Raw genomic sequence first — 16750 nt, forward strand, 5'->3', positions numbered from 1 at the left:
TTTAGACGTTATTAAGTTAACCCTCTCTATCCTACAGACAAAGGAGGCACACAGGTACTTTGGCCAAACTCATTGGATTCAAGGTTTTAATGAGAAATGTTCATGTTTTCAAAATAAATTTATATTGAGATAATTTTGATTCAGATACAGTTATAAGAAATAATACAGAGACATCCTGTACATGCTTCATCCAGTTTCACTCAATGGTAATGCCCTGCATAACTGGGGTACGATAATACGACCAGGAAATCGACATTGGTAGAATTCACAGAGTTTGTTCAGAGTATGCTAGTACTGCGTGCACTCACGTGTGTGTGTGTGTGTGTGTGTGTGTGTCTGTGTGTGCCTGTGTAGTTTTTTGTAAGCCTATTTCTCTAGCAGGAGAATCCAAATAGAAAATTAGATCATCAATTCAGTAATTTAAATAACATGGAAGACAGTTGCATGAATTCAGGTAGATGACACATTTGAATATTACTATTAATACTAGCATACTCAAAGTAAGAACAGCCCACTGCCGGAAACTCAGCACATTTGGATTTGCCTCGGTCTCTTCTTTCCATTTCCCTCTACCACCCCTCACTCCCAAGGCTTCTCTCTGAAGAACTAAGACACATGAGTAGGGAGATTGAAAAATAAAACTTCTCTTCACACTTCACACCAGACTTTTAAGAAGGTAGAAGGCGTAATTCTTTTCGTACAGATTTTGAAAATACATTTCATCATCACCCCAAGAGGCTTTTGATACTGGACTTCTTTTCACTTCTAGTTGGGCAAGGTGATTTGATCAACAAGGGCAGAGAAGGCCCTGCACATTCGCTCAGCTCCATGATACAGGTCCGTGTTTTCTGAAGATTGAGAGTCTGAAATCAACAAACAGGAGAGTCCTTCAGAGAAAATACCTGTAGGTTTCCAGGCTGATTTTAATAAAGCTCTAGGACAGGGAAGAAATAGAATCCATCTCTTCTCAGTTCCTCATGACAATGCCCTTTCTCTAAGCTAGCTAGCAGATGAGATGACCATTATTTACCAGGAGCAATGACTAATCCAAACAGGTTGTTGGTTCTTTTTTTTCAAAAAGATTTTTATTAAAAATATAGCTAACATAAAATATTATATGAGTTTCAGGTATACACCATAGTTGTTCAATATTAATATACCTAAAGAAGTGATCATTATAAGGCCAGCAACAATCTGACCTCATACTATGCTATCACAATATTACTGACTATATTCCCCATGCTGTACATTACATTCCCATGACTCACTTGCTCCTTACCTGGAGATTTGAACCTCTTATTTGCTTCACCTTTCCCTCCCACCTTTTAAAATTTTTCAATTACAGTTAACATTTGATATTATTTTGTATTAATTTCAGGTGTATAGTATAGTGGTTAAATATTTGTATAACTTAAAAAAGTGATTCCCCCTGACTAGTACCCACCTGGCACTATACATAATTATTACCATATTTATTCACTATATTCTCTATGCTTTACTTTACATCCCAATGACTATTTTGTAACTACCAATTTGCACTTCTTAATCCCTTCCCCTTTTTCACCCTGTTCCCCAATGCCCCTCCCCTCTATCACCCTGATAAATCTAGTACCCATCCGACACCATACATAGTTATTACCGTATTATTGATTATATTCCTTCCGCTATATCCTACACCCCCATGACTACTTTGTAACAACCAATGTGTATTTCTTAATCCCTTCCGCCTTTTCACCCATCACCTCAATCCCTCCTGCCCCCCAATCTGGCAACCATCAAAATGTTCTCTGTATCTGTGAGTATATTTCTGTCTTGTTTGTTTATTTTGTTCTTTAGATTCCACATATAAGTAAAATCACATTGCATCTGTCTCTCTCTGTCTGACATACTCCACGCAGCGCAATACCCTCCAGATCCATCCATGCTGCTGCAGATGGAAAGAACCCATTCCCATCTATGGGTAAGCAATATTCCACTGTATATGTACACCACCTCCTCTTTATCCATTCATCCATCAACGGGCACCCAGGCGGCCTCCACATCTTGGTTATTGTAAACAGTGCTGCAAGGTACACGGATACACACATCCCTTAGAAGTAGCATGTTGGGTTTCTTCAGATAAATACCCAGAAGTGGGATTACTGGGTCCTTCTCTGTCTCTTGTTATAGCCTTTGTATTAAAGTCTATTTTGTCTGGTACAAGTATTGCTACCCTAGTTTCTTTTATTTTTTTCCATTTCCATTTTCACGAAGTATCTTTTGCCATCCCTTTACTTTCAGTCTGTATGTGTCTTTCAATCTGAAGTGGGTCTCTTGTAGGCAGCTTATATAAGGGTGTTGTTTTCTTATCCATTCAGTCACCTGATGTTTTTGATCAAAGCATTAATCCATTTACGTTGAAAGTAATTGTTGATAGATATGTACTTATTGTCATTTTATTATTCATATTTTTTTCTTTTTAAAGAAGTCTCCCTAAATTACTTTTGTAATACTGGTTTGGTGGTGATGAACTCTTTTAGCTTTTTCTTGTCTGGGAAGCTATTTATCTGTCCTTCAATTTCAAATTTAAACTTAAAAAAAAAAGTTTAGCTGGGTAAAGAATTCATGGTTGTAGATCCTTGCTTTTCATCACTTTAAATATTTCACCCTCAGGCTGATTGGCTGTGGGATTTGGCCATGTCCACAGCTTTTGGGCTGCTGTGCCCGGAGGCATACAACATGGAACGGGATTTGCCCCAGCAGGCTCTGGTGCCTGTTGAGACTGCCCTTTGGTTGTGCCAATTGTGGGGCTAATTCGGTGGTGCTCTTCTCTGGTCTGAGGCCAACTTCTAAAAATGTTCATTCTAGGGTCTCTTGGGAGGGGCTCCAGTGCATGTCTAGGTCAGCCACTGCCTGTGACTGGTCAGGGACTACCTGGTTGCAGCTACAGAGTGACCCACAGTTGGTCACTGCCTGTGAGAGACCTGGAGACATGTGGGAGAGACCATGTTGTGAACTGAGGATGGCTGCCACCAGTACTGGGCCTGTGGTAGCTCTGCAAAATGCCAGGACACGCTGAGGCCTGCTGCCACCTGCTGCTAGTTACTGGCTCTGTTAAGGTGCAGCTGCTGATAAAGCCTCCTGTGGTACAGAATCAACAGGGTGGAGCTGCGGAGCTCACCAATTAGATTCAGATTTGGCGGTAAGTGTAGGGGGCGGGCTTAACACAGGAGAGATGGAACCCACTTGCCGGCTGCAGGGGAGAAGGACTCCACACGGGGAAAATGTCAACTGTCCTCCAGGCTTCCCTGCAAGGCCACACTCCTCAGTCTGCACCCCATTTGTCTCTGACACACCTCAAGTCACCGTCCCTCTGCTGGAGCCCAGGATGAGTACCTGTGAGCACATGAATCTGTGCGTGGACCCTTTAAGAGATTGGCTGGGTTTCCTGAAGTCTTCTATCCCACCCGGATGGTCAGTATCCCCACTGTCTTTCATAGCCAGATGTTGTGGGGACTCCTCTTTTCAGCACTAGTACTCCTGGCTGGGGAGCCTGGCGTGAGGCTAGGGTTTCTTGCTTCTCCATGGGGAACCTCCGTGGCCGAGAAAGCCTTCCCAATTTTCATCCACCACATGGAGGTTTGGGGCTGCCCTGTTTCTTGTCTCCACCCCTCCTATCAGTTTCAACACGGCTTCTTTATATCCTTAGTTACAAAACTTCTGTTCAGCCAGACTTCAGATGATTCTCCAGGTTGATTGTTGTATAATTTAGTTGTAGTTTTGATGTGTTCACAGGATGAGGCAGGCACAGTGTTTAGCTACTCCACCATTTTGGATCGTTCTCAAGCTGTTTGTTCTTAAAGCGCATTTTAAGATGACTCCAAGTACAAATTTGAGTAGCTAGACAGCCCACTCTAGAGCAGTGGTTTCCAAACTCTAGTGTATATCAGAATCACCTGGAGAGTGTTAAAAGAGATTGCTAGATCCCACCCATGTTCTGACTCAATATACATGATAGTTAATTTTACGTATCAACTTGATTGGAGTATGATGCCCAGACATTTGGTCCAACATTATTCCGGGTGTGTCTGTAAGGGTATTTCTGGATTTGAATTGTTAGACTGAGTAAAGCAGATTGCCTTCCCTAATGTGGATGAACCTCATCCAATCAATTGAAAGCCTGATTACAACAAGATGTGAGTAAGAGAATTCCTTCTGTCTGACTGCCTTCCAATTTGGTGTCATGCAGGGTGGCATACGGGGTCTCAGCTCCCGCTCCTCACATAAGAACACAGGAAATGGTGAGGCCCAAAAGGAACACCCACGGAGCCACAGATAGGTGAGTCACACAGGAAGCAGTGACCACTTATCCACAACCTGCTATCCACTTCTCTACAATCCGCAACCCACACTCCACCATGCTGACTGCAACCCGCACTTGCCAGCCACCATCTTCTTGCTAGCCCCCATTTACTGCTAGCATAGCCACAGCAGTTATATTAGTGGCCAATGGCTCACTGGTTACAGCTGACAGCCAACTAGCCACAGCTGTTGGCCATCCAATCACAGTTGATGGCCATTTACTACCTGAGCTAGGACCTTTCCAAGTGAGGCCGAGAGCCTGGAAACTGCACTCCTGGCTCTGTCCCCACATTTGGACATTAGTTTTCTTCTGTCTTTGGATTCAAATGAAACACCAGCTCTTCCTAAATCTTCAGCCTATCAGCTTTTGCACTGAACTACTATTCATTGACCTGTCTGCATGTCCAGCTTGCTGACTACATATAGATATATAAATAGTTATAGATAGATGGCATGTCAAGTAAGTTCCCAGGTGATACTGATGCTGCTGGTCTAGGCGCCACACATTGAGAACATCTGCTCTATAGCTATTGATTCATGGTTTGAGTGGTCCCCTATGACCTCTGTAATAGGGATTGTGCTGTAGAAAGATCTCTAATTTGGCAGTTATCAACTAAAAGTTTGATACGCATAATTTTTACCCTAAGAGTTCAATTTCTAGGAATTAATCCTATAAACATACACATGAGTGCAAAGATGTATGTTATAAAGACACTAACCAAAACAGGTTTGTGATAATAAAAAATTGAAAGTAATTTAATTATACATCAGTAAATAAATTATGGTGTATTTATACTGTGGGGTATTATGCCACATTTTAAAAATGACATTGCTCAATGTCTAAGATATATTGTCAAGTGAAAAACAAAGGTACATACAATCTAACTTTTGTTGAGAAAGTAAAGACATACCTATATTCAGAGAAAAAAAATTGAAGGAAAACTCACTAAACTGTTAATAGTGGATACCTCTGCAGAACAGTAGGTAAGGAGTGAAGGATATGATAAACAATTAATTTAAAAAAAATTTTTGCTCTTAAGCATTTTAATTTTACAATGAACATGTCATGTAATACTGTTTGTGTAATTAATAAAAAAATAAGGTCACAGGCAATGAAAACACAGAAAGTCTTATTTTGCTAGCTATACACTTTAGTTAGATGATTTATATTGTAGCTCCAAGTGCGCTGTTTTCTGTTGAACATGTAGGAGAGTTTTCATGCCTTTTTTACTTTATCTATTCTCTAACACTGCTCCAGAATGACAAGGACCTTGAATAAATAGTATTTTGTTGCCGGAATAAAAACCCCTGGCCAGAGGCAAACTTATTTTAGGATATTCTGTTTCTCAGCCCACATGACAAACATTTAAAATATAGCAATAAATAAATAGGAAGCATTAATCCATTTCATACATGGGAGTTTTCTCATTGTTTGGTTGTTTTCTTTTTAAGCTCTAGTACCTTTAAATGTTAAAAATAGCTTAAGATATACACCTAGCACCTACTGTGTTGTTTGGCATTTACTTGAAATTCAGCACATAGGTGGAGGCCTAATGAGATGTTAAATAGAAATACCTGTGAAATCAACATTCTGGAGGATATTACAATGGGAAAATAATGCACTTGAATGTTATTACAAATCTATCTGATCTCTGAATGAAAGCCTTAAGTAGTATAAAGTTCATTTTAATTTCCAGGATGTGTTGACTCCTTAGGAAAGATTCAATCCAAAAGGGTAGTCAGCTACTAGGATAACTACAACACTGGGTGAATATGTTGGCACTGAATAAATTTTCGCATGTTACAAACAGTAGATCTTTCTAATTTTCCCAACAATTCTCAAATTAAAAAAAACAAACAAAACAAAACTAGAACAGTGAAATGATCAGAAACTTCCTGCTGTCATCTAATTCATCTATGACAGAGATAGAAATAAAACAAAGGTAACTAATACCTTAATTTATTTGCCTTTCCACTTCTTCATCAGTGTGGTTATCACACTCCCATCCCTGATTAAGTTTGAGGTAATTCTGGTAACATGCATAAGTTATGCATAAATTATGGAGTATATTTTTATAATCCATATTGCCAATGGCTAAGTGGAATTTACAAACGGGATCATATTCAATACCAGACTGAAAAAGGATATCAGCTTAATAAGAAATATTTCAGAGAGGAGTGACAGTGTTTAACAAAAGCAGATAGTAACCAGGAAGGCTGACATATAATAGATCCTATGCCTAAAACCCTCAAAGAAATAAGACTAATATAAAAGGAACAGGACTATAAATTTAAATCGTATCAATTAGTAAATATCTGCTGAATAATCACAAAGTATTCAATACTCTAACAACAAAAAGGGAAAATGTGCATCTTCTTGCTAATATCATAAGAGCTTTTGAGTAATAATGCATACTTCCTGCAGAAAATCTCAGTGGTTCTACTTAAGTTGTAAATGAAAGCAGAAGTAAATTTTTTTGAGACATACATTTTTTATATATTTTACAAGATTGAATAATGTTAACTGCATCTTTATATGTTATTACATCATCTGAATTTAGAAATGAATCTTTTTCATGATCTTTCCTTTGATGCTTTAATGATAGGTCTTGATATAGTTACTTAAACTATGCATGAATCTTTTATCTTTAGGCATCAAGCAGTGCAAAGCATTCAGATATTGCCTTCCATATATACATAGTAGACCTCGTCTGTTAGGAATCTGAAATGTACAAAATAGCCAACTAAATTTATGATGGCTGACCCAACACAACATTTTAGAAGTCAGTAGCTTTCATAAACCAAGAACAAAAACGAAAATGAGCTGAAGATATCATATACAAATGAATTTCTAGACTAAAACCACATTTTTATGTGAAATTTTTCTAAAAACGTCAAGTGGGCATTGACTTTGCTTTGAATACTTATCATGACCCCAGTGCTGTGTAGATGGAAACACAGTGGGTGGAATTTTGTGTCAGCCTAAGAATTAGGCACAAGGAGTTCCCATTCTATGTTTACCTCAGACAGTCTGAGCATGCTTCCAGCATCTTTGTGATATTGTTTTCTCTAATAGAAGGATTGTAACTCCAACTCCCTTCACAGTAGAGATTTTTAGAATCATCAAATAATTACCTCATTGACTTGGCTTTACGAAGTTTGATGTCCAACTGACATTATGTGCCCACTTTACAGTTTACCAACTGTTATAGGCTGAATTGTGTCTCCTACCTCCAATTCCTATATTGAAATCCTAACCCCCAATACCTCAGAATGTGACTATATTTGGAGGTGGAGTCTTTAAAGAGTTAATTAAATTAAAATGAAGTTATATGGTTGGGTCTAAGTTCTTAATCCAATACGAGTAGTGTACTCATAAGGAAAGGAAATTTGAATAGGGCCATGCACAGAGGGAAAATGGTGTGAAAACACAAGGAGAAGACAGCCATCTACAAGCTAAAGAGAGAGGCCTCAGAAGATACCAATGGTGCTAACACCTCGATCTCTAGCCTATAGGACTGTGAGAAAATAAGTTTTTGTTCATTTGTTTAAGCAACTCAGTCTGTGGCACTTTGTTATGTCAGCTCTAGCAAACTAATACACTAACTCAGAAACATTTTGAGGTCTTCTCTGATACAGAAGCACATGAGAATGTTATCTTCTGTTTTATCACAAGCCTCTAGATGATCATTCCAACATAAAAGATCTTAGGCTTTCTTAAAAAGAAATAGATATAGATATCGCTATATTAAGATAATAAAACACTCTATAAATAAGACAGTGTCACTCCAAAACACAAGAAATAACTATCGCAAAAAAGGATTAGAAAAAAGAGGCTTCAGAATTTATCGATGAGTCATAGCTTATGAAGAAGAAGATGATAATGATGGCACTAATAGTATAAAAACCTTAATTATTCTTCAGAAAGACTGTATCATTCTTACCCCCATTTTTAAATGGTAACCCGAGGCTGCCCAGTTATATATGTTTTAGCACTACTGATGATAATAATTGCAATAACAAAATCATAAGCATTTGTCAAATTCTCAATATATACCAGGTACTATACTAAAATCTCATATGATTTATCATCTTTAATGCTCACAGCAATCCTATCAGTTAGAAATATTAGAAATCAAGTTCAGAGATGCTACTGATGTCCAAAAGATTCACTCCTCTGACTGTTCCTCACCAGATGAACTATTGGGCTAATGTTATTAAATCAAGTGTTTTAAAAGGCAGCCTGAATCCCTGGTCATCACTATATCTCTATTGATTGGGCGAATCTTACCTGATGCCATTTCTAGAGTGAAGGCATCCATAAGTTTTGACAATAATTCTTGCAGTTCCTCTTCCTCCAGCTCATCCTTTTCCTCCTGGATGTTGAGTGTCTCTTTCCTTTCCACGGGTGCGAGAGCAGGACTGTGTATTTCAGCAGGAGTAATTTGGGGGGTGTCCTCCATCAGTCCTTTGTGGGAACTGGATGGGGAGCTAAGAATTTCCTTCGAGGTCTTTTGTGCTTGGCTTTGTGTTCTGGGGCTTTGAGTTGACTTTCGCTGTAAAATGGCCTCTGGTGATTCTGAATTTGGTAGAGCATGTTCTGTATTTGCTTGACTTCCATTTCTGTCAGTCACCGTGTGGCTCGGAAGAGATTCCCATTCCGAACCATCCTCAGTGGCATTCTTGAGCTGGGAAGAATCTCCTCCCCTCTGAAAACGTTTACCTTTTCCATGATCATCCTTGGAAACCATATTTTGACTGAAGGAAGATAAAGGATGGAGTGGCTGCAACATTGCCTGGAGAAAGAAAGCTTTATTTATTAAGAAATTAGCATATATCTTACTTTTTTCATAAATGTATATAATTTTAATATTCTAATAGAAAATTTTAATGTAAGATGTTTTCTGCTCTCTAAATACATTACTATTAATTTTATTTTATGCTGTTAAATCTGTCTACAAAAATTAAAACAGCTCAGATATTAAGATATCAAAAGGAATAATCACAAGGAATTTGAGAAAACATTAGGTTCTAAAATCACAGTTTCTAAAAATATAAAGAGTTTCTTTTTTTTTTTCTGGGCTAGATCTCCTCAGGCTTTTCCTCTCTTCCTTGTACCTTACATACCTATCTAAGCTGTCAGAGCCTGACTTTTGAAAGTGTTAGTGACTGGAGAGGCTTATTTATGATGCTTGAAGACACCAGGGACATCTTTACTGATGGCATTTCAGGCCTGGTGGGAGGTGGGACAGGAGTTGTTTTTTGAGACCTGGCTTTTCTTCCTTTAAGCCACATCATATAATAAACATCTACAAAGCAAAGTGGTTTTTTGAAATGTTTCTAAGATCCATTTTTGATGTTTGATTACCTTGTATTCTCAAGAGAAATAGGGAATCATATTTAAATACAAGAAATATGTTTGGAAGGAAGGCATTCCCCTCAAAGGCAAAACTCTTAAAATAGATATAAGATGTCATATTATGTGGCTAAAAGCACAGTCTTTCAATTTCTTTTACAATTGGCAAGGGAAAAAAGAGGAGAAATCTATAGATTAAAGGAGGTTTACGAGACCATTATATGGCATAGACATTGTTTGGATTATAATTTAAATAACCTACTGTAGAAAAAAATTGAGACAATTGAAAAAATAAGAACATGTACTAGACATTTGATGATACTAGGAAATGATTGATTATTATAGATGGTGGTGTTATGGTTTAAAAAAGAGTCTGTTTCTTTTGAAGATATATACTGAAATATTTCCAAATTAAAGAAAGATGAAATTGTGTGTGTGTGTGTGTGTGTGTGTGTGTAAGATAAAGAATTTCTGAAAACATTAGCCTATTTTAAACTGATAGATTAAGAAGTCTTAAAGCATGTTCATAACAATCTATCAATAATTTATCATTTTGTGAAAGGTTTCATGATAATCCATAGGTTTAAAATCTAGGACGTGTGCTCCCTACAAAGCACGTTTCTCAAAGCGTGGTCCATATACTCCCGGAGATCCCTGAGACCCTGTAAGAGGTCCATGAGGTCGAGACTATTTTCACAATGATACTTAGATGTTATTTGCCTGTTGTTTGTGTTGACATTTTCATGGAAGTTGCAAAATCAAGAGTAGGTAAAGCTAAAGGCAGGCAGCAAGACACAAATCCAGGCAGCATCACTAGCCAGTGTTATTTTAGTCTTACTCGTCATGCTCTTCCTCACCATCATGCGCTTGCAGTTAAAAAAAAAAAAAAAAAGGCCAGTTCCTCTTATGAAAAGTCTTGATGGTGTCGCAAAATTCTTAATTTCCACAATAATCAAACATGTCGTTTAAATGTTATGTGTGACGAAATGGAAATGTGCATGAAACACTCCTGATGTTTACTGAGCTATAAAAGTTTCCTCTTGTGCGACAGAATTACTTACAGGCTATGTTATTCAGAGAAGGGTATTTGGCAAATACCTTCTCAAAAATGAATGAAATGAGATTGTTGCGGTAAGGAAAACACATAGCCATGTATGTTCCCAATTTTCAAGGTTGAGCTTTTAAGCGAAAATTAGAATTTTGGAAAACTTGTATCCACCACCAGGAGCTTGTTTCCAATTCTTAGACTTTCCCGATGAGCTTACTGGTGCTATTAGTGAGTGTGATTTTCTTTTCTTTTTTTTTTGGTTGTGTATAATGAGATGCGTGAGTGTTAGGAAGTTCACGATAGCTAAGCGAACGTCTAAATGACATCGTATGGTGCTCCACAATCATGCATGAGTGTAAGTTTCATTCAAAGAGCACAGCAGAACATTATCTTTTAATGAAACAGAGTGTAAACTCGATATGGTTTCAGAGTCAATATTGGAACTCTCCTTTAAGAAACAGTCTTTTATCATGTTTTGGTGTAGCAGCAAAGAAGATCTCCAGTTATCTGAAAAGGCTATTAAAATACTCTCTTTTTTTAACTACCAGTCCGTGTGAGGCCAGATTTCTTCATATACTTCAACCAAAACATCTTGCAACAGATTGAATGCTGAAGCAGTTATGAAAATCCAGCTATCGTTTAGTATGCCAGATATTAAAGAGATTTGTAAAAAAAAAAAAAAAAAGTAAAATGATGACACTTTCTAAGTTTCAAAAATATGTAGTTACTGTTTAAAACTGTTACGTATATAATAGATTTATTAGTTTCATTTTGAAAGTAGTTAATACATTTATTTTTAAACCACTTCTTAGTCTTAATTTTTGATTATGATAAATAGCAGTAGATATAACCCACAAAAACTCCTTGGGATCCTTAAAAATGTTTAAGAATGTAAAAGCAATGCTGAGACCACAAGGTTTAAAAATCAATGCTGAAAGGAACCACTTTGACCCAGATCTCTTGTTTCTAAACAGTATAGTTCTCTCCCAATGGCACTGTCTTCACAAAGCGGGAGAATATAGTTTGAAGGATGAAAGTGGGAGGTGGTGGAGATACGGAGAGAAGAGGGAAGAGGAAGAGGCTGGTCAGGGTGAAGTGTGACGCTTCAGGCTGCAGCCTTCCCTTGGCCAGAGGATTTGAAGTCAGACTTCCAGATGGTCCAGGTGGCCAGTCTCCCGCATCTCGTACCTGTAGGTTCTGTCCCATTTGCTGTAGCTTGGTCCAGAGACTGTCCTGGTTAGCTGTGAGTTGGTGAATCCTTGTTTCTAATCTGCAACTTTTTTCTTCCTGGGAGGCGTAGATGGCTTGCAACTTGTCTTTGTATCGGTTTAGTTGTTTTTTAAGGAGCCTGGAAAGAGGACAGGTCTGAGTGGGTGGTAAGGACAAGAGGCCAGCACACTCATCAGAGACTTAGCCAAATGTACTCCAGGTCCTCTCCGTGGGAGAAGATGCTGGAGAAGCCTGTGCACACACTGTTGATCAATTCTGTTTTAAACTGTTCATTAGGTAGAGCTGCCCTTTGTGGCTATTAGATATCCGATTCCACTAAGAATCTCGCTGGCTTTAGAGATGTTTTAGGAAACTCATGAAGCATATTATGGATTACTTTTGACAGCACACCTTCACCAGATACTTACATTTGAATATTGACTTCTAGTCAGTGTGCTTTTGTCTGGAAACACTCCATTTAGAATGGTAGTATACATGTCATGGCTAAACACCTCACATCTCACCAAGATCACAGGAAGGAAACAGTGACGCGATTCAGGAGCTGTGTGTCTGTTTGGCTTTTCTCCCTCAGTCTACATGTTTATTGTTTAAAAATGAACCAAGTAGTCAGGGTATTTCTCAAGGCAGATCATGTCACTCCTCTCCTCAAAACCATCCAATGGTTCCCCTCCTTGGTTAGAATATGTAAAAGTCCTTACAGAGGCAGACAAGGCCCAACGGGATGGCCGAGACCCTCTTTTCCTCTTCAAACTCCTCCCTGCTTTCTGCTCTCTCACTGCCCTTCAGCCACGCAGAGCTCTTGACAACCCTTTGAACACACCAGGCATGTTCTCCCTTCAGAGTTTGCTCCTTTGGCTCCTCTGCCTGGAACCCACGTATCCTCAGTTTCTTGTTTGCCTTACCCCGTTAAGTCTTTGCTCACTGTCGTATTTTTTAGTGAGGTCATCCCTGACTGCCCTACTTAAAATTGCAAACCAGGAGCCCCCAACCTCACCTCCAGCATCTCCCAATCCCCTTCCCTACTTTATTTGTTTCCATGGCTTTTTGCCATGTCTAATTGCTACAGAGTGGGAAGAGATCTTAGATTTTGACTTAGTTTCCAGCATTTATACTTCTGGACATTCATATTATATGACATATTACCTGTTTTGCTTATTATTTTACTTATGTATTACTCTATTGTTTAATAATTGTTTATTATCTCTTTATTCTGGCAACTTTTTCTATATTGCTTATTGCCATAGCCCCAGACCCAGGCCTAATATAGTTGCTGTTACAAAGTGTGTATATGATTAAAATTGGCTTACAATTAATACGATTGAATTACAGTCGTATTCTTAGATCAGTGCTGCTGGCATATTGTGGAGTTTGTAGAAATGGGCTTTCTGGTGAGAAATGCAACAACATTCTTAGTGGTAGAGCCTTTGAAATTTCTAATTGCTGTAGATCTTGGACAGGTGTTAGAATTTAGTTTGGGCTCCCATCTGAAGTAGGCATCTCTAAAGGATAGCCCTCAAACTTCCAGACAGTCACGCTCAGGAGACACTGGAGTCTGACTCTAAAATCCTTGATCATAATTGAAGATTCAAGCATATCCTTACACTGGGTTTTTCAGAAAGGAAACAGCCTAGGGATTTGATAGAGCAGACAGCAAAGAAACAGTCTCACAAGGCTTCTCTAGACAGTGTTTTCTGTACTTAAGAGTGTTGCACTTGTTATGACCACTAGTAATACCAGTTTCTCTTTCTCCCGTGTTGTCCACCTTCACCCCTCTCCTTCCTCCATCCACCATTCTTGGACAACTAGAAGACATGGACCCCAATCCTTGCACGATCCAAGTGAAAGCAGGCAAATCCCTAAAACTCCTATCAGAAGTATAATTCTTTCCTTACTCTCTTTCTTTCCTTTCTTTCTTTCCTTTCCTTTCTCTCTTTCTCTCTCTCTTTTTTCTTTCCTTTCTTCCTTTCTCCCTGTTAGTATTTCCAGCAACTAGGAGCCCAATACTTTCCAGAAAAATATCCACTGTTGTCAAATAGTTCAGCTTATGTCAGAAATAGTTCCTTTCAAATGATCTGGAATCTGCCTTTCTAAACTTTTTTATCTTTATATGTAGTTCCACTTTCTGGAGTTAAGGAGCCCATGCAGTGGTCCCTCAGATAGAACACAAATACCCTTAAGGCAGGTTAATCATTCATTCGCAGAACGGTGAAACGTTCCTTTCTTTGATTAACACCTAGCAGAGTGCCGAGTAATAAATAGGTAACTAATGATTGAATGATACTCTTTCTTTTAATGTAGTCTGATACAAGGTTGCTTTCTAAATAATCAGTGACATAGTGTTGGCTGTCATTGAACTTACAATTCACTATATATCTCAGCCCTTTTCCATACTATTTGTCCTGAATCTGGTTCTATAATTGTAGGCCTTGCGTTTAATTCCTTAAAATTTAGTCTTTATTAAAAGCCCCACTGTTGCACACCATCATACTCTCACTCTCACTGAGATCATCATTCAGCTTATCGTCTATGCCTTTTGGCATCATGCCACACACAATAGAAAAGCGTGCCTTCTACTATTTTATCCAAATCATTGATAAAAATAATGATGCCAACTGGAACAAGGGATAAAGCCTTCACATAGATTTTATATATTAATCAGCCTCACACTTTGGTGCACTTTGTGTTGATAGATACCTTACAGGAGACCAACGATGTGTGTAGTGGGTATGAGTTATATAAAAGGGAATATCTTTGTTCAAAATAATTAGCTTGAGATAATTATTTTAAGAATTGCTTTACAGAATTACATTTCAAAGTTTCATTTTTTATTTCTACATTTTAGATTTCCAAATTGCCTTTTTATTGCTGTACTATTTAATTTTATCTAATTTATTTTTTCTTATACCATGAAAAAGATGAAAGTTGTTTTTAACATTTAAATTATTAAACAACTTTAAAAGTGTTATTAAGCTTCTTTTCATGCGTTATCACAGAATTTAAAACATGTTCCTTATCTTTCATACATTTATATTATGAAGCACATCTCATTATATAGAGATAGAAAGAGAACGCATCTACTAAATACTGAGTATTGTGCCTGAAAACAAAGGTCTTCCCTCAGAGGGAACTTCTTATTGAGGATCCAAGAATTCTGTCTTCTAAAAAAAAATGACAACAGGAGACAGGAACTCTTGGAATAATTAGTTCCTTGGCACACAATAAAAAGATGGTAGACAGTTTCCAACAAACCTAATAAACCTGGTAGAAAATTAGATGTTGTTGGAGAAAATGTGCTGATTTCTTTAGAAGTAGGCAAAACATACACACAAGACACACACAGAATCAATAATTCACTGAAAATGCTTAACCAATTTTTAAGGAATAAAATTAGGCAATCAAAATTCAATACTTAATATAAGTAGCCAGATAATTTTTGTTACGCTCCAATACTCACAGGCCCCCCTCTACCTTCATACTGGAATCATAAGAGTTCTCTGTTTAAGGAATGCCTTCCAAAAAAAAAAAGAAAAAAAAAGCATGGTAAAATCTTTATAGAAAAATTTTCTACAAAAGCAAAGGGACATGATATTCATTTGTCTCTGCCATCAGTATTTGTGCACACACATGGTTCCTACCTTCTTTCCCTATGGAGAGTCTTAATGGATTCATGCGTTCTCGACAGTTCATTCCTAATGCTGACTATGGTCTAGAGAAGGAAGAAACAGAGACAGTAAGTTTTCAGTTTTTGGTTTGACTTTAACCCCCTTTCCTACAAATTCATCATCAGAACATGATAAAGCTATTTTTAAAAATATACAGTCTATTTCCAAATGTGACTAATATTGGGGTTTATGTCCCTATGCAATGATGCAGAGATGTTTGTGCTCAAAGTACATCACATACTCTCATTTTTATATAATAGCTGTCATTAAAGACATTTAAACATAACAAAGAGTTCTTGGTTTAAAAACAAGTTACAATAGTCTTTTGCCCGAGTTAGGTTGCTGTCTGGAACATCTTCTCCCCCAAAGCCATCTACAAAAGCAGTGGGGTCACTTTGTTTCTCTTGGCTCAAGAAATCTTTTACTTCTACCTCCTACCTTAAACTTTCTTGTTTTTCCATTGATTCCTTAGAGCCGTCCCTTCTCTTATAATTCACCAAGTCTCTCTGAATTAATAATGGTCAGTCCACCTCTCATTTAGGATTTTCCTACTTGTCTCTCACATCACAGTCTGCTCCCTGAACTGCAGCCCAAGGACAAGTCCTGACCTGACCCAGCCTGGCTCAGGCTCCTGGGGCACCATGTACCAGCCTTTGGCTCCCACACGCCTGGATAGGAGATTGGATTTCATTATTCTGCATTTATAAGCAGCTGTGGCTATAGTCTATGGCCTTCCCCCCTCCTTGAAAAGGATCTGAAGAGGGGCTGGCCACCTTAGGAAACTTCTTCCATAAGAAGAGCCTGAAAGAGGAAGTGGAAAGGGCAGGAAGACGAACCTGAGCTACAGACGTGAAGTCACATTTTCTGGCTGGTGCACACTCTCTGTGGCCCCTCTGAGTGACCTGTGCCTGTCTGCCTTTTCATTCAAATAGTCAAACAGCTTCCAAATGCTTAGCATAGCCTTTGAATCAATCAGGGAACTTCATATTACTAACATCAATGTTATTATATGGCACATATTGTTCTGCAATTGAGAAACATATCAGCTCAGCACATATGGACCTGCCACAGTTTATCCATAGACTACATACCATTATTTAGTCATTTGAAATT

At 38.1% G+C, this 16750-nt stretch overlaps 1 protein-coding gene across 1 annotated transcript in view; it reads right to left on the reverse strand.

The window, feature by feature from the left end:
* Positions 1-765: 765 nt before the first annotated feature.
* DYTN (dystrotelin) overlaps positions 766-16750 on the reverse strand; it is a gene marked incomplete at both ends in the record, with an annotated part of 48343 nt that continues 32358 nt past the window's right edge. The window contains 3 exons of the mRNA XM_081050787.1: positions 766-863; positions 8633-9137; positions 11934-12093. Of these exons, the coding sequence (XP_080906913.1) occupies positions 766-863; positions 8633-9137; positions 11934-12093 (763 nt within the window). The remainder of the gene's footprint in view (positions 864-8632; positions 9138-11933; positions 12094-16750) is intronic.

This window comes from Rhinolophus hipposideros (genome assembly GCF_964194185.1).
Source record: "Rhinolophus hipposideros genome assembly, chromosome: 6".
Lineage (NCBI taxonomy): Eukaryota > Metazoa > Chordata > Mammalia > Chiroptera > Rhinolophidae > Rhinolophus > Rhinolophus hipposideros.